Below are 18,012 nucleotides of genomic sequence, written 5' to 3' on the forward strand. Positions count from 1 at the left end.
AGATCCTGCCAGAAACTTAGGGGGTTGGGACAGCAGGAAGAAATCGATCTGACCCATTCTCAAGACCTATTCCATAAGCGGGTGAAGAAGCCACCACCATGAGATCGAGATGTTACCATCCACACAGTTCTTGGGAAGGAGGAAGAAGGGGGAGAACAAGGTAAAAATTCTGGGAACTAGGAGAAGGAAATGGTCCCCTTCATCTATAACAATAAAATTATAACCTTTCTCTATCCTTTAACAAGAATCTAGATTTACTTCCCCCCCCCCAGTGATTTCGTCTCTTCCTTGTCAGTTATTCTTTCTCTAGAAACCTAAACACACTTCTTCCTTGGGGCAAACCTAAACTTTTCCAACGTCCCAAAGACCCAAAGACACTAAATTGTTTTCATAATTTCTGCAATTCTTAAGATATTATTATGTAAATCTGACATGCTTTTTGATTTCTGCAAGAAATTGTCATGTGTTGTTTTGGCTATTGTAGTATCATAGAATGGTTTGGGTTGGAAGGGACCTTAAAGATCATCTAGTTCCGACCCCCTGCCATGGGAAGGGATACCTTCCACTAGATCAGGTTGCTCAAAGCCCCATCCAAGCTGGCCTTGAACGCTTCCAGGGAGGGGGCATCCACAACTTCTCTAGGCAACCTGTTCCAGTGTCTCACCACCCTCACAGTAAAGAATTTCTTCCTAATATCTAATCTAAATCTACCCTCTTTCAGTTTAAAACCGTTACCCCTCATCCTATCACTACACTCCCTGCTAAAAAGTCCCTCCCCATCTTTCCTGTAGGCCCCCTTTAAGTACTGGAAGGCCACTATAAGGTCTCCCCAGAGCCTTCTCTTCTCTAGGCTAAACAACCCCAACTCTCTCAGCCTGTCCTCATAGGGGAAGTGCTCCAGCCCCCTGATCATCTTCATGGCCCTCCTCCTCTGGACTCACCTGAGCAGGTCCATGTCTTTCTTATGCTGGGGGCCCCAGAGCTGAACACAGTACTCCAGGTGGGGTCTCACGAGAGCCGAGTCTTCTTTACTTTTAAATAGATTTCATATTTTATGCATCTAGGGAACTATACAGAGCTCCACTTCAGTAAAAGTAAGGAGCAGTAGCTTATCTTAGTGACTGTGCGTAGTTTAGATCATACCCGATGCCTAATTATTAAGCACAAAACCTAATATTGATAAAATGTGAAAAGATTTATTTTTCTTTTTGCTTTCTTGCAACTTCCTCTGTCAGCATAATGGACATAAATTGAATTTTTTGTTTCATTTTTTTAAATCATTATTTTCCATTTTTCTGGTCTAGGTAGCTACCTCATTAATATTTGTTAGGCAAACTCAATTCAGTGCTTTGTATGTTAGACACAGTCTTGCTTAAAGAATGTGAGTCTGTGCAGGTACAACTGTGTTGCTCCTCAGTCTACTGCCAAATTTGTGCCAACATCCTCAGCTATTCATCCTCTCCAGTTGGTAAAAAGAAACAAAGGAGCTTGTTGAACAATGTTGCAGAAAAGACCTTGACTTTTGCTGATTTAACATGCATTACCAACTACAGCTTTTCTTAGTACCAATGAATAATTCAACACGTCCCAAACTTTAAAAAGATAACTTAAGGAAACAGCATATATGCCTATCAACACAATTGAAAGTAGCACAATCACTTGGAATACATTATTTTCTAGAATGCACAGAATCATAGAATAATTCAGGTTGAAAGGGACCTCAGGAGGTCATCTAACTTCAACCTCTGGCTCAAAGCAAGATTAGCTATGGGATCAGATTGTTCAAATACATATTCAAAAAGATATGAAAGCATCTTATCTCTAGTTAACAAATGGAGTAAAGTTACAGCAATATTTAAAATACAGAACTGAAGAGACATTTACAAACCATTTGCTCAGACGCAATACTCAGTGCTTAGAGTGTTTTGTAAATTCATGTTTTGCTCATGTTTACTCTGCTTAATGGTCTCCTCTTTAAACAATTTAACACTGCATATGAAATTGTAAGCAAGTTTCACATGACAGAAATATAGTTTGCAGATTGTTCGAGTTTTAACATGTGCAGCATATGCATTTCTCAGCGTGAAAGGTGTACCAGTTTAGTCAGAGTGGTAAGCTTACAAGTGGACTTTTACTGCAAAAACTGTAAACTAACATTGGTTTAAGCAGGATAGGTTTGTATTATGCACACATTGTTTGATAATGGCTAATCCAAATAAATTGCTCTTAAGTAGCCATACAAGGGTTTATGTAAACAGGTTTGATTTCTTCGTTTAGATGAGTCAATGCTAACTGGAGCTTAGAGTTCAAGCCAATGAAATACACACACACACTCACACACACACACACACTCACTCTCTCTTAGAGAGAATAGAGGGAAATGTATATTGGCAGAACATAACACTACCACTGGCTCAATCCTTGGAAGATATACTTGCAAGTTTTAAAGGGCAAAAGCACAATATTGTGCTGGAATATTTAAAGAAATATATGAATTAATTTGCCTATAGTTGCTTGTTTGAGACAACCTGGTCAAGACATCTTGTGCAAGTATCTGAAGTGTTTGTCTTCAGTTTTTTTTGACTAGTAATGACCACTGGTGTGTCATGTCTGCACCCAAATAGCCTTATGCTTTTAACAGGAAATAAAAAGGGCAATCTGACTCAGTTTGTCTCTTGCCACTACAAAAATCCAAGTGTTGTCAGGTTCTGTAGAAACAAGGAAGTGAAACATGTCATGAAAAATGTACCTTGGAGAGACAGTTATTAAAAGTGTCCATTTGTTTTCAAGTGATTGGCCACATACGTTCCACTGTCCAACCGCTTCATTTACAATTTCAATTAACTCAGATGCCACACCACATTAATGTCATATTGATTTTTGAACAACTCATTGATTTAAGCACAGTGCTGTGTTGCATAACTTGGTACTCCTTTAGTATGCCACTCATCCAGGCAAAACAAACATTTGTAATTATCATTATTTAGCTGAAAACTCCCAAATGACATTTTTTAAAGCTGTCCAATCAGAAAGCAATAATTCCAAGACTACCTCTGGAGCAAAATCAAATCCCTGTTCATCTAAAAGAAGAGATAAAACATAACTTAAGTTTACCCTACTGCAATTAATAGTCAACATGTCCCACAGATTTCTATGCAAAGTTTTGGCTTCCAGGCAGCCAAAAGGAATGCTGGACACCACAAGTCTCTCAGACTCTTTCATGCTTCTAAAACCAAGGAGAACACTGCTGACAGTATAGCTTCCCCCAACGAATACTGCTGGACAAAAGCAATCTGTGAGCACTGACTACAGGAGTAGTTGAAGAAAACAAACTAGCACTTCAAGAAAAGAGTTCAGTTAAAGGTTGATCTTAGAATTTTTCCCCCTCTTTTACAAAATTCTGCAGAATTATATAATAATTTTAATCTTTTGGAAGTCTGATGCCGTATCTGAATAAAATGTGAAAGGGGTATGGAAACTTATATACATGCAGGATTTTTATTTAATGGATGCTTATTTTTATGGCATTTGGAAAAACTCACAGAATGGTGGAATATATCAATTAAAATAAGGCTTTTAAAGTCTATGATAAAACAAGACTGAAGACTTGATAAATAGGGTTTGTTTGGGGTTTTTTTCTGAAGAAAAATATTTTAGGAGTTTTCTTTAAAGATTGTGGTATACTTATAGCTTACTTATTTCTGTACTTCTTTTAGTAGAGTTGCTGTGGGAGTTATTTTATTTGTCATATAGTCAATCTTTTTCCCATAATTTCCCGAGGTAAACTTGAATGTCAGTTTTAAATTTGAGTCCTCTTATAGTATTCTCTCTCCATCAATCTGTTTTATACACTGCAGTTTTATCTTAATTTTTACATTTTAATAATGCTTTCATTTGCTGCTTCTAGGGGAAACAGTCTCCTAATCTGGAGGATTCTTTATCTGCAGTATCTTAATAAATAAATTAAATAAATTTATTTTGGTCTTTGAAGAAACCAGAGTTTGACTTCTGTATTTTTACACACAGTTTGAATATCTCAAAACATCTCATTTAAAAATAATAGTAAAAAAAGACTCAAGACTTTAGAAAACAGCATTGTAAAAATGCTTTCATGTTTTTATAGGCAAAATAAAGAAGAAGGTAAGAAATCAGAAGTTAAGAGGATGGAGAAGAAGAGAGGTTAGTTTAAAGAATATTAAATATTCTTAATATATGTACACATACACAGAATATATAAATACACAATATTTTTTACTATCTTAAATTTTTTAAAAGAAGTACATGTCTAGACTTACTGCTAAGGGGGTTTTGGGATCTCAGTCAAAGATGTTTGATCTGTGATTACTTCCTTCAGATCTTTGAAGCAGTGTATTCTTGTTTTAGGCCTTCTACATTCTTTCCTTCAGCAGTGTATTAGAACTGGTCTTCAGTATTTTCATCTTATTGTCATCCTAGTTTTTAAAACTTTTACATGTTCTCCATTCACCAACATATGAAATCAAAGGTTCTGTTTCTTTGAACTAAATCACTTTAGTTCTTTATCTTCACAACTAATTGTCTGTTCCATAATAGCAGAATAATCAGGGACCCCTTGCAAATAGTCAGATGGTATCCTTTTCCAGGGAAGGGGCTTATATTTGGGATAGTTACTGAGTTCTTGTCCACCAGACCAAACTTCCAAACCAACCTTTACAATAAGAAATCATTCCCTTCTTAATGTCCCCACCCTTCTTAGATATGTCTTAAGGGCAGTTCAAACCACTGTCTTCAGGTTCCACCTGTCTTTTGTTATATAGTAGAAATCCAGTGGTTTAAACTGGAACCAATTTCAGTGTTGGCAGGAGGAGAGATTTTTATATAAATGTGTTCAAGACAGATGGGACAAACAAAATAAACAGTTTGCCTGCAATATTACTTAGTGTGTATACCACTTGTATACTGAAGAAAATCCAAATAAATGTTGTGATGGGTTGACCTTGGCTGGCTGCCAGACCCCCACCCAGCTGCTCTCTCACTCTCCCTCCTCAACAGGACCAGGGAGAAAATAAGATGGAAAAGCTCATGGGTCGAGATAAAGACAGGGAGATCACTTACCAATCACCATTGGGGGAAAACCAGGCTTGAGTTGGGGAAAATTAATTTAAGTTATTGCCAATTAAAAAAATAGAGTTGGATGGTGAGAAACAAAGACAAAAACTAAAATACATTCCCCCCACTCCCCCTTCTTCCCAGGCTCAATTTCACTCCTTCATTCCCAACTCTTCTATCCCCTCCCTGCCCCTAGCAGCACAGCAGGGATGGGGAAAGAGGCGTTGTGGTCAGCTGATAGCAGGTCATCTCTGCTGCTCCTTCGTCCTCACACTTTTCCCTGCTCCAGCATGAGTTCTTCCCACAGGCTGCAGTTCCTGTCAGGAGCCTGCTCCAGCATGAGCTCTCCACAGGCTGCAGGGGAATCTCTGCTCTGGCACCTGAAGCACCTCCTCACCCTCTGTACTGGCTTTATGTGGCAAGGTTTTGGTAGTGGGGGCGGTGGACTGCAGGGGTGGATTCCGTGTGTGAGAAGAGATCAGGAGCTGCCCCCATGTCAGATAGAGCCAGTTCCAGCTGGCTCCAAAATGGACCCACCCCTGGCCAAAGCTGAGCCAATCAGCAATGATGGTGTCACCTCTGTAAAAACATATTTAAGAAAGGGTAAAAAACACTGCACAGCAGCTGTGAGAGAGAGGAAGGAGAAAAATGTGAGAGAAACAATGATGCAGACACTAAGGTCAGTGAAGAAGGAGAGGGAGGAGGTGCTCCAGGTGCCGGAGCAGAGATTCCCCTGCAGCCCATGGAGAAGACCATGGTGAAGCAGGTTGTCCCCCTGCAGCCCATGGAGGACCCCATGCCGCCGGAGCCAGTGGATGTGCCCTGAAGGAAGCTGTGACCCCATGGAGAGCCCACGCTGGAGCAGGCTCCTAGCAGGAACTGCAACCCATGGGAAGGACCCATGCTGAAGCAGGTTTTCTGGCAGGACCTTTGGCCCATGGGGGACCCATGCTGGAGCAGTCCATTCCTGAAGGACTGCACCCCATGGAAGGGACCCATGCTGGAGCAGTTCGTGAAGAACTGCAGCCTGTGGGAAGGACTCACAATGAAGTTTGTGGAGGACTGTCTCCCGTGGGAGGGACCCCACGCTGGAGCAGAGGAACAGCATGTGTAGGAAGGAGTGGCAGAGACAAAGCATTGTGAACTGACTGCAACCCCCATTCCCCGTCCCCCTGTGCTGCTCGGGGGGGAGGGAGGAGGTAGAGAATTCGGGAGTGAAGTTGAGCCTGGGAAGAAGGGAGGGGTGGGGGGAAGGTTTTTTTTTTTAGATTTGTTCTTATTTCTCATTATCCTATTCTGATTTGATTGACAATAAATTAAACTAATTCCCCCAAGTCGAGTCTGTTTTGCCCATGACGGTAATTGCTGAGTGATCTCCCTGTCCTTATCTCAACCCACAAGCTTTTCGTCATATTTTGTTCCCCTGTCCTTGTGAGGAGGGGGAGTGGCAGAGTGGCTTGGTGGGCACCTGGCAGCTACCCAAAGTCAACCTGCCACACCCTCCTTCTTCACTGACCTTGGTGTTTGCAGGATTGTTTCTCACACTGGGTTTTTTTTTTCTTTTTTTTTTCCCCCTCACTCCTCTCTCTTACTCTGCTGCGCAGTGTTTTTTACCCTTTCTTAAATACGTTTTCACAGACGCACCACCAGCTTCGCTGATTGGCACATCTTTGGCCAGCAGTGGGTCCATTGCAGAGCCAACTGGAATTGGCTCTGTCTGGCACAGGCGCAGCCCCTGGTCTCTTCTCACAGAGGTTACCCCCGCAGCCCCCCCTACTACAAAAACCTTGCCACATAAACCCAATACAGATCTGTAGCACCTATGAGTGCTACAACTCAACTTATTCGTTTGTCTTTACCACTTGTTAGGGCACATGCATTGTGAACTACTTTATTTGGATGGATTTGAACTATGACTGTATCCAAGTCTCTTAAATCCAAAGCATCAATATTCAGGTATCCTCTCATCATAAAGCTTCTACAGTTTCCCAGCTCTTACTATTTATTGAAACTTTCGTTTAACCTGGGTTAATTTCTAGAAGGCAACAGTTGGATAATACAGCAGAAAAATGTTCAGTTGTAACTCCATGTTGTTGTTGTGTGTCCAGTTAAAAAAAAAAAAAAAGCTACATTATTTGCTACCTTAATGCACCTTAGGAAAACTTAATATGAGTTGCCTACTCATAGTTTTTCGCCTTCTGTATCTCAAGTTCAGGTTTGTAGAAATGTTTCTACAAAAACATCTCATGAGATTATTAAATATTCATGCCTGCTATTTCTGATCTTTAGAAACATCAATGGATTCTAGGCTTCAAAGGATACATGCAGAAATTAAAAACTCACTCAAAATTGATAATCTAGTAAGTATATTTTGTTCATTGATGTATGTGTATAATTCAGGTAGGAAATATTTTTTGAATGCCTAGTTTGAAGTATGATTTATTAAACAATATATCTTGAGAAGTAAAGGAATTCTTTAATTTGTAAGACCTGGTTTGGGGAATTTCTTTCTTGATTACTCACCTGGTCTTCTCAGAGTGCCATCATGTGAAAAGTGTTGAAAGGGATTTGGCCTCTGACTTAGCACTTTAACTTCATGAACGCTATTTGTGTAATGAGAAACTACTAGTTTAAGTGATGAAGTCTTTCACAACAAACACTGAAGTGGCTTCTGCATTTAGCAGCATGAGAAGTAGTGAGCAGTTTCAACTCAGTCTAAGAGTTTGTGCTGTCATGCTAAAGAATAAAACATTTGTTTCTAGTACCGCCAACTCTTAAGTCTATAAAAATTTTCTGACTTCAAAGTAATTCATATTAAATTTAAAAATTTTCACCTCAGAAAAATGGTTCAGTTTAAATATTTTTCTGTCAGCTGAACTCCAGATAGTAAATCCACTTAAAATGTAAAAATACTTGAAATAAAAGCTCACAGAGATATACTTATTCTTGCCTGGATTAGAAGATTTTATAAGATTGGTTGTACAGCTAGAGCAAAGATGCTTTCATTGTTGTATTTATCACTGACTAAGGTTGGCAACTACAATATTCTACTGAGAGTAGTCCTGAATCCTTCTTTTTCTCTGCCAAGTACCCAGGTGGTTTCTACAACTTGAGTATCTTTGTATATAATTTGATGAGTGAAAATCTCACCTCTTTCAAGAGAGATCTAAGCAGTGTCTGACTTGCTTTTTTGCTAATTTCCCCCTAGAACAGGAAATAAAAACTCAACATCATTGCCTTCAATTTTATATTTTTGTCTTCTTAATGGGACTACCAAAGATTGTTAGCATTTAAACAAAGTCTTCAAATCAAACTTCTGTTTATATACAGGATGTGAACAGGTGTATTGAGGCTCTTGATGAGCTTGCTTCCCTTCAGGTCACAATGCAACAAGCTCAAAAACACACAGAGATGATTTTGACTCTAAAGAAGGTGAGTTTTGCAAATTCATTTAAGGTAACTTCAAAAGGGAAAAAAGGAAACTTTTTTTTTTAATTGGCATCAAGTTTATTTACTACTTTGGAGCATGTTTCACTTCAAGTCTAAACAATACAACGAGTTAAGAATTTCATATAGCACTTACTGAGATTAAGTAGATATGTGTATATATAAGTGGAGTTGACTGTTTTACCTTTTCATTTTCAGATACGGAAGTTCAAAGTTAGCCAAATTATCATGGAAAAATCTACAATGCTCTATAACAAGTTCAAGACCATGTTTCTAGTTGGAGAAGGAGATTCTGTTCTCTCACAGGTACTAAATAAATCACTTGCTGAGCAGAAGCAGCATGAGGAAACCAAAAAACCCAAAGAACATTGGAAGAAAGGTCCAACCAAAAAAACAGAAAAGGAAAAAGAACTAACAGGTAGGTGTTGGTGTATTTCATCTCACTCTCCCCAGGTGACTTCACTATAGTAGCACAGAGGCTGAAACGTTACCAGCTATGTTTGTGCTATATTTTTTAATGAACTTTATAGTACAGTAGGATTTATTTAGTAACTAATTACACTGCAGTTATCTTCCAAGTTGCATCATGGGAGTAGGGAAGGAAGATCAGTACTGAAGTCAATTCAGTTGGAGTACTTTTAGGAGTATAATAGCTGAATGAGCTTCCATAGTTAATATTTTATGTGGTGTTTTAAATAAAATAGTTCTTTCAGTTAGCCTCACAGTTCATTTTTAGTTTCTTGATTATATCCAATCTCCACTACTTTGTGAGCCAAGTTCAAGTCATTAAGGGATATATGAGTGGCTGCTTCCTCCTGCAGCTCTGGCCCAGGACTCCCTCCTGCTTAGACACTCTTGAAATATATGCTGATCACTTCAGATTAACTGTCATATACTTAATACTTCTCAAGTTAATTTTCCGATGTTCTTGAGTTTGTCTTGAAATGTGTTGTGAATTACCTTGAAACTGTAGCCTTCATCAATATTTTATATGCTTGCTCATTTTATTTAGATAATGCAATGTATGGAACTGAGGTATACTGAATTCTTAAAAGTCATCATAATATCTCTTCTTGCTTTTATATACAGCTGTCCTGGTTTCAGCTGGGATAGAGTTAAATTTCTTCCTAGTAGCTGCTATAGTGCACAAGAAGCTGAGAGGGGGCATAGCCAAGATAGCTGACCCAGACTGGCCAAAGGGCTATTCCATACCATATGACATCATGCTCAGTATATACACTGGGGGGAGTTGGCTGGGGGGGAGTGACCGCTGCTCAGGGACTGGCTGGGCATCAGTCAGCAGGTTGCATCACTTGTTTTTCCTGGGTTTTGTTCGTTGTTGTTGTTGTTGTTTTCCTTTTCACTATTATTATTATTATTATTATTATTATTTTTATATTTTATTTTATTTCAGTTATTAAACCGTTCTTATCTCAAACCATGAGTTTTCTCGCTTTTACCCTTCCGATTCTCTCCCCCAGCCCACCAGGGGGGGGAGGGGGAGCGAGTGGCTGTGTGGTGCTTAGTTGCCGGCTGGGATTAAACCACGACAGTCCTTTTTGGCGCCCAACGTGGGGCACAAAGGGTTGAGATAACGACAGATGTGACCAGAGCATGTTAAAATAAATTTGTTTTAAGCATTCATTATATTAGTTTAAGAGTCGCTGGTCACAATGCTGTTTTATTTGTTCGCATGGTTGTATTATGTAATTCCTCACTTGCAATATGCATTCCCTGCGGTGCTGTTTATCACCTCTGGGAGATGGATCAGGATTATCATCATTTTACTATACTGTGTAACATCGACTTATGATTACGAGTCAAAAAACTCATTTGGTATTTGTATTTGGTATTGCTGTCATCTCCGTACCTCGGGCGCCATCTCTCGGAAATTATTAATAATGACACTTTTCACCTTTTCTCCTCGGAGAACCAATCTATGGGGAAGACGGGGCGGGGGGGGGGGGGGGGGGGATGCTTTCCCCCGTTCTTTCACCTTCCCTTTCTCCTTCAGGCTAGTTACACCAGCTCTCGACAATTTTGAATATCCTTGGGATGTTCAAACCAGCATTCTCCTGTTGCTATGTCTCCTGAATGTGTTTCAGGTCTTGTTTAGGTTTAAAAAACTGTTTTAAAAAATTACCCAGAGATCTGCCCCGAGGCTGGACAGTCATGGGTGGCACGGCATGTGGGAGAATACTTAGAGAACTTCTCACCTCCAATGATCTGGAACTTCACTCCCAAACAACTACAGGATCCTGATGAAGTGATAGAATGCTTGAAAGAAAAATGCCGTGGCTATTCCAAAGAGGCACAACTCATCGCACTGTGCTGGGCCCTGGCTAGTATCTACCAAACACTGCTCGATATTATGCAGCACCCTCAGGGAGAAGAGAGGGAAAACAAACCGACAGGCAGTGCGGCTACTCCGACCCCGGCGACAGGCACTGCAGCTAAACCAGGAAACCAGCCCGTGCCGGTATCAGTCACCCCTATACACAAGAAGAAATACTGGAAGCAGAGTAAATGGCAGCGCAGAGGCAAACCCATCTGGGCTGCAGCATTGTGGCAAGATATTGCTGCCCGGATAGAGAACCTGGTCGTAAAAGTATGTCACGTAGATGCTCATGTAACCAAGAGACGGGCCACTGAAGAACATCAAAACAATCAGCAGGTGGATCAGGCTGCTAAGATTGAAGTGGCTCAGGTGGATCTGGACTGGCAACATAAGGGTGAATTATTTCTAGCTTGGTGGGCCCATGACACCTCAGGCCACCAAGGAAGAGATGCAACATGTAGCTGGGCTCGTGATCGAGGGGTGGATTTGACCATGGACACTATTGCGCAGGTTATCCATGCATGCGAAACATGTGCTGCAATCAAGCAAGCCGAGCGGTTCAAGCCTCTCTGGTATGGAGGACGATGGCTGAAATATCGATATGGGGAGGCCTGGCAGATTGATTATATCACACTGCCACAGACCCGCCAAGGCAAGCGCCGTGTGCTTAAAATGGTGGAAGCAACCACTGGATGGCTGGAAACATATCCCGTGCCCCATGCCACTGCCCGGAACACTATCCTGGGTCTTGAAAAGCAAGGCCTATGGCGACATGGCACCCCAGAAAGAATTGAGTCAGACAATGGGACTCATTTCCAAAACAACCTCATAGGCACCTGGGCCAAAGAGCACGGCATTGAGTGGGTATATCACATCCCCTATCACGCACCAGCTTCCGGGAAAATCGAACGATACAATGGACTGTTAAAGACTACACTGAGAGCAATGGGTGCTGGGACGTTCAAACATTGGGATACACATTTAGCAAAGGCCACCTGGTTAGTCAACACTAGGGGATCTGCCAGTCGAGCTGGCCCTGCCCAATCAAAACTTTTATGTACTGTAGAGGGGGATAAAGTCATAGAATCGTTAAGGTTGGAAAAGACCCTTAAGATCATCGAGTCCAACCGTTAACCTAGCACTGCCAAGTCCACCACTAAACCATGTCCCTAAGCAAAAAAAAAAAAACAACAAAAAGTCCCTGTAGCGCACATAAAAAATATGATGGGGAAGACAGTCTGGGTTCTTCCTGCCTCGGGCAAAGGCAAACCCATTTTTGGGATTGCTTTTGCTCAAGGACCTGGATGTACTTGGTGGGTGATGCGGGAGGATGGGGAAGTCCGATGTGTACCTCAAGGAGATTTGATTTTGGGTGAAAATAGCCAATGAACTGAATTGTATGATGTTTGTTGCTTTATAATACCGGATGTCATCACTTCAATGATTACTATGTGCCATATCAATGGTATTACAGAATCACCCAAATTAATGAAGAATGAACTTTCATGAAATCAAACAAAGTGCAGTGGTGATAGAACCAGGACTGGCTTCAGCATGCAACAATCCAACACCACACACCATCTCTCCTGCCCTGAACGACTGTTCTGACAGATGGAGCCCAAAGTCATGGGCTAAATGAACTCAACAAACGTTTTAGAGGGATGGCCCATAGACTAAGGGCATGATATATGTGTGCATATATCAAAGGATGGGAAAAGTGGTGGTGATTAATTGGAATGTATTGGAAGGTGTAAGACCTGGGCATGACGTAGATGGTATGGAATAAGGGGTGGATAGTGTCCTGGTTTCAGCTGGGCTAGAGTTAATTTTCTTCCTAGTAGCTGGCATAGTGCTGTGTTTTGGATTTAGGATGAGAATAATGTTGATAACACACTGATGTTTTAGTTGTTGCTAAGTAGTGTTTACACTAGTCAAGGACTTTTCAGCTTCCCATGCTCTGCCAGGTGCACAAGAAGCTGGGAGGGGGCACAGCCAAGATAGCTGATCCAAACTGGCCAAAGGGCTATTCCACACCATATGATGTCATGCTCAGTATATAAAGCTGGGGGGAGTTGGCGGGGGGGCAGTAATTGCTGCTTGGGGACTGGCTGGGCATCAGTTGGTGGGTGGTCAGTGGTTGCATCACTTGTTTTTCCTGGGTTTTGTTCTTTTTTTGTTGTTGTTGTTTTCACCATTATTATTATTTTATTTCAGTTATTAAACTGTTTTTATCTCAACCTGTGAGTTTTCTCACTTTTACCATTCCGATTCTCTCCCCCATCCCACCGGGAGGGGGAGGGTGAGTGAGCGGTTGTGTGGTGCTTAGTTGCTGGCTGGGGTTAAACCACAAGAATAACTTCAGCTGGTAGATTTCAAGATTATAGGAAAAACATTTGTAGTGTTGGAGTTGATGCTTCTTATGACAGAATTTTGCTGTTCTTGCTTCCTGCAGTGCTGATTCTTTCCCCTTCGTTTTAAAGGTGCGAAGACACTAAATGGAGGGTCTGAAACTAAGGACATCAACCAATCACAACAGAATGGAGAGAACACTGAGGAAAAGAAAGAGAAGTATGAAGTTGACACTAAGAAAAAGTGAGTTAATGTTAGTAAGTTCACTGAACTAACCATTTCTAATTTGAAGCTACTTAATTATATTTAATTAATGTTTTCTTTACAGGATTTTTTAATCAACTTTATAGAAATATAATAGTATGTTAATTCAACTCTAGTTTTGAACAAATTTTTAGAAGAAATGCTTCACTCATTTCTATAGTGTAGATAGAAGGAACTTCTATAGGATGTTGTGCTAGTAGGCTAGAAGCTTGAGGTGGGACAGAGTTCTGTATATTCTTTCTTCTGCGTTTTAGAGTGGTATTAAGCTGGAAGCAAAGTAAGCTTGGACCATATTGCACAGAAACTCATGAGACTTGTCAAATTTTTGCAAATTCTCTTATTCTATTCAGTAGGCAAGTAAATACAACGTAAGAGAATTGCCTAAATATAGTTAACTAGCATTAGAACTTCTGCCTATGAAATTTCAGAACTCTTTGGCTAAGTGTGACAGGGGTATAAAGTTGCCAAATTAAACTGTTCTGGTTTAATATCCATAAGAATGCTTGAATTTGTACATGTACATTTCTTCAAGTAGTAGTTCTTCTCCTGTAGTCTGCTCACAGATTGCTTTTGTCCAGCAGTATTCGTTGGGGGAAGCTATACTGTCAGCAGTGAAGACAAACACTTCAGATACTTGCACAAGATGTCTTGACCAGGTTGTCTCAAACAAGCAACTATAGGCAAATTAATTCATATATTTCTTTAAATATTCCAGCACAATATTGTGCTTTTGCCCTTTAAAACTTGCAAGTATATCTTCCAAGGATTGAGCCAGTGGTAGTGTTATGTTCTGCCAATATACATTTCCCTCTATTCTCTCTAAGAGAGAGTGAGTGTGTGTGTGTGTGTGAGTGTGTGTGTGTATTTCATTGGCTTGAACTCTAAGCTCCAGTTAGCATTGACTCATCTAAACGAAGAAATCAAACCTGTTTACATAAACCCTTGTATGGCTACTTAAGAGCAATTTATTTGGATTAGCCATTATCAAACAATGTGTGCATAATACAAACCTATCCTGCTTAAACCAATGTTAGTTTACAGTTTTTGCAGTAAAAGTCCACTTGTAAGCTTACCACTCTGACTAAACTGGTACACCTTTCACGCTGAGAAATGCATATGCTGCACATGTTAAAACTCGAACAATCTGCAAACTATATTTCTGTCATGTGAAACTTGCTTACAATTTCATATGCAGTGTTAAATTGTTTAAAGAGGAGACCATTAAGCAGAGTAAACATGAGCAAAACATGAATTTACAAAACACTCTAAGCACTGAGTATTGCGTCTGAGCAAATGGTTTGTAAATGTCTCTTCAGTTCTGTATTTTAAATATTGCTGTAACTTTACTCCATTTGTTAACTAGAGATAAGATGCTTTCATATCTTTTTGAATATGTATTTGAACAATCTGATCCCATAGCTAATCTTGCTTTGAGCCAGAGGTTGAAGTTAGATGACCTCCTGAGGTCCCTTTCAACCTGAATTATTCTATGATTCTGTGCATTCTAGAAAATAATGTATTCCAAGTGATTGTGCTACTTTCAATTGTGTTGATAGGCATATATGCTGTTTCCTTAAGTTATCTTTTTAAAGTTTGGGACGTGTTGAATTATTCATTGGTACTAAGAAAAGCTGTAGTTGGTAATGCATGTTAAATCAGCAAAAGTCAAGGTCTTTTCTGCAACATTGTTCAACAAGCTCCTTTGTTTCTTTTTACCAACTGGAGAGGATGAATAGCTGAGGATGTTGGCACAAATTTGGCAGTAGACTGAGGAGCAACACAGTTGTACCTGCACAGACTCACATTCTTTAAGCAAGACTGTGTCTAACATACAAAGCACTGAATTGAGTTTGCCTAACAAATATTAATGAGGTAGCTACCTAGACCAGAAAAATGGAAAATAATGATTTAAAAAAATGAAACAAAAAATTCAATTTATGTCCATTATGCTGACAGAGGAAGTTGCAAGAAAGCAAAAAGAAAAATAAATCTTTTCACATTTTATCAATATTAGGTTTTGTGCTTAATAATTAGGCATCGGGTATGATCTAAACTACGCACAGTCACTAAGATAAGCTACTGCTCCTTACTTTTACTGAAGTGGAGCTCTGTATAGTTCCCTAGATGCATAAAATATGAAATCTATTTAAAAGTAAAGAAGACTCGGCTCTCGTGAGACCCCACCTGGAGTACTGTGTTCAGCTCTGGGGCCCCCAGCATAAGAAAGACATGGACCTGCTCAGGTGAGTCCAGAGGAGGAGGGCCATGAAGATGATCAGGGGGCTGGAGCACTTCCCCTATGAGGACAGGCTGAGAGAGTTGGGGTTGTTTAGCCTAGAGAAGAGAAGGCTCTGGGGAGACCTTATAGTGGCCTTCCAGTACTTAAAGGGGGCCTACAGGAAAGATGGGGAGGGACTTTTTAGCAGGGAGTGTAGTGATAGGATGAGGGGTAACGGTTTTAAACTGAAAGAGGGTAGATTTAGATTAGATATTAGGAAGAAATTCTTTACTGTGAGGGTGGTGAGACACTGGAACAGGTTGCCTAGAGAAGTTGTGGATGCCCCCTCCCTGGAAGCGTTCAAGGCCAGCTTGGATGGGGCTTTGAGCAACCTGATCTAGTGGAAGGTATCCCTTCCCATGGCAGGGGGGTCGGAACTAGATGATCTTTAAGGTCCCTTCCAACCCAAACCATTCTATGATACTACAATAGCCAAAACAACACATGACAATTTCTTGCAGAAATCAAAAAGCATGTCAGATTTACATAATAATATCTTAAGAATTGCAGAAATTATGAAAACAATTTAGTGTCTTTGGGTCTTTGGGACGTTGGAAAAGTTTAGGTTTGCCCCAAGGAAGAAGTGTGTTTAGGTTTCTAGAGAAAGAATAACTGACAAGGAAGAGACGAAATCACTGGGGGGGGGGAAGTAAATCTAGATTCTTGTTAAAGGATAGAGAAAGGTTATAATTTTATTGTTATAGATGAAGGGGACCATTTCCTTCTCCTAGTTCCCAGAATTTTTACCTTGTTCTCCCCCTTCTTCCTCCTTCCCAAGAACTGTGTGGATGGTAACATCTCGATCTCATGGTGGTGGCTTCTTCACCCGCTTATGGAATAGGTCTTGAGAATGGGTCAGATCGATTTCTTCCTGCTGTCCCAACCCCCTAAGTTTCTGGCAGGATCTTCTCTCCATGCTAATGCTTGGTTCATTTGTGATAATTTATCTTCTGACTGCAAACTGCTTGATATTACTCAACTGGCTTTGCAGAGCCAGAGTAGCATAAATCATAACTTCTTCCTTGTTCTGTCTGATAGTATAGCCTCCAGCTGCCAGACAGAGAAGGAAGTGTTTTCCAGGGAACCCTATGTATTCCATAACCTGAGCAACTTAATTCATGGCTATAGAATTTTGATATAAATCTCAATCTCATGTATTCAAGACTGACTTAAAATGTAATAGATGGCCCTGCTGGAACAAGAGAGTTAGCTTCAGATATTCTCAGGATACTTCTAAACAGAACCCACCAACTCTGTCCTACTGTTAGGAAATCTAAGTCACTGAAAGACTGACATCACTTAATTTCTGGATTCAATTTTTCCCATCCTTCCACAATACTACATATTGATTTACAAGAGCTTTTTTATTCTCCACTTAAAGTTAAATAATGCTTGGGAAAAAAAAGGCAGAGGGAGGACACAGAACACCGTGCAAACCAATGGGGAATTTTGTTAGGTTTTGGGCCTCCTCTTAGTTTCAAAGTACTACCACAATGTACAGACACTATGTATTAAAACATACTCACGGCTCAGATTCCATTTGCTCCTCTTGCTTACACTTTCTTTCTGTCAGTTCTCTCTCATGTTGGCCTTGTAACATGTTTCTTCTATGAGCTCCTTGAAAGTTTCTCCCTCCTTTTTTCTTCTGTTTTTATTTAGGATTTTAGGGTGAGAAGAGAGGAGGAGTCTTTAGATTACTGAACATCAAAAACATTAATAGTTAAACCTACCTGCTCTAGATGTCTACACATTATTGCTCTAGTCTATGAAACACCCTGATGAGAGTTAGCATTCCTCTGTAACTAAATCCAAATCTTTTATGTGCAGATAAGAAGCTGAGTTTTATTAGTGCTTTCTCTCAGATATGGAGAAGAATATCCCAAACACCAAAAAACCCAAAGCCATTCCCAAATGATCAGCTAGAGACAGCTTCCCATCTCTCAAAAATGTATTTCACAGACCCCACAGATTCTCAACACTCAGGGCAAAAAAATATATGCGCACAAGTAAGCATATTAAAAAAAAAAAAAACCAAACCAAACAAAATTTTGCTACAATAAATCACTTACATTTAAATCCATCTTTAAAAAAAATAAAGTATTAGGATTTTTTTTTTCTTTGTAAATATCTAAAAGTTATTGAAAAGATTATTTGACAGAAAGGAATTCTGCAACTTCTCATTTCCAAGACATGCATCTATATTAGCCAGACACAAGGCTCCAACACTTCATAGACAAAATTGAAGACC

General features: G+C 40.1%; 2 protein-coding genes across 12 annotated transcripts in view; one reads left to right on the forward strand and one right to left on the reverse strand.

The window, feature by feature from the left end:
• LOC104009745 (lens epithelium-derived growth factor) overlaps positions 1 to 18,012 on the forward strand; it is an 88,842-nt gene that overhangs the window by 62,991 nt on the left and 7,839 nt on the right. For 3 of the 11 annotated variants that reach the window (XM_087770912.1, XM_087770910.1, XM_087770911.1), the window contains exons 12-17: positions 4,124 to 4,179; positions 7,378 to 7,448; positions 8,419 to 8,520; positions 8,734 to 8,953; positions 13,354 to 13,465; positions 15,640 to 16,076. In XM_087770912.1, coding sequence (XP_087627038.1) covers positions 4,124 to 4,179; positions 7,378 to 7,448; positions 8,419 to 8,520; positions 8,734 to 8,953; positions 13,354 to 13,465; positions 15,640 to 15,733 — 655 coding nt within the window. In that variant the 3' untranslated portion in view covers positions 15,734 to 16,076. Of the gene's footprint in view, positions 1 to 4,123; positions 4,180 to 7,377; positions 7,449 to 8,418; positions 8,521 to 8,733; positions 8,954 to 13,353; positions 13,476 to 15,639; positions 16,081 to 18,012 lie in introns of those variants that run through there. The other 8 variants (XM_087770917.1, XM_087770918.1, XM_087770916.1 and 5 more) reach the window with 6 other exon arrangements.
• LOC148054099 (lens epithelium-derived growth factor-like) overlaps positions 16,702 to 18,012 on the reverse strand; it is a 29,432-nt gene continuing 28,121 nt past the window's right edge. The window contains exons 7-8 of the mRNA XM_087770922.1: positions 17,291 to 17,409; positions 16,702 to 16,814 (exon numbers count right to left, since the gene is read on the reverse strand). Coding sequence (XP_087627048.1) covers positions 16,736 to 16,814; positions 17,291 to 17,409 — 198 coding nt within the window. The 3' untranslated portion in view covers positions 16,702 to 16,735. The remainder of the gene's footprint in view (positions 16,815 to 17,290; positions 17,410 to 18,012) is intronic.

Source organism: Nipponia nippon, unplaced genomic scaffold (assembly GCF_047370975.1).
Source record: "Nipponia nippon isolate SJK-2023a ecotype South Korea unplaced genomic scaffold, ASM4737097v1 scaffold_34, whole genome shotgun sequence".
In the NCBI taxonomy this organism is placed as follows: domain Eukaryota; kingdom Metazoa; phylum Chordata; class Aves; order Pelecaniformes; family Threskiornithidae; genus Nipponia; species Nipponia nippon.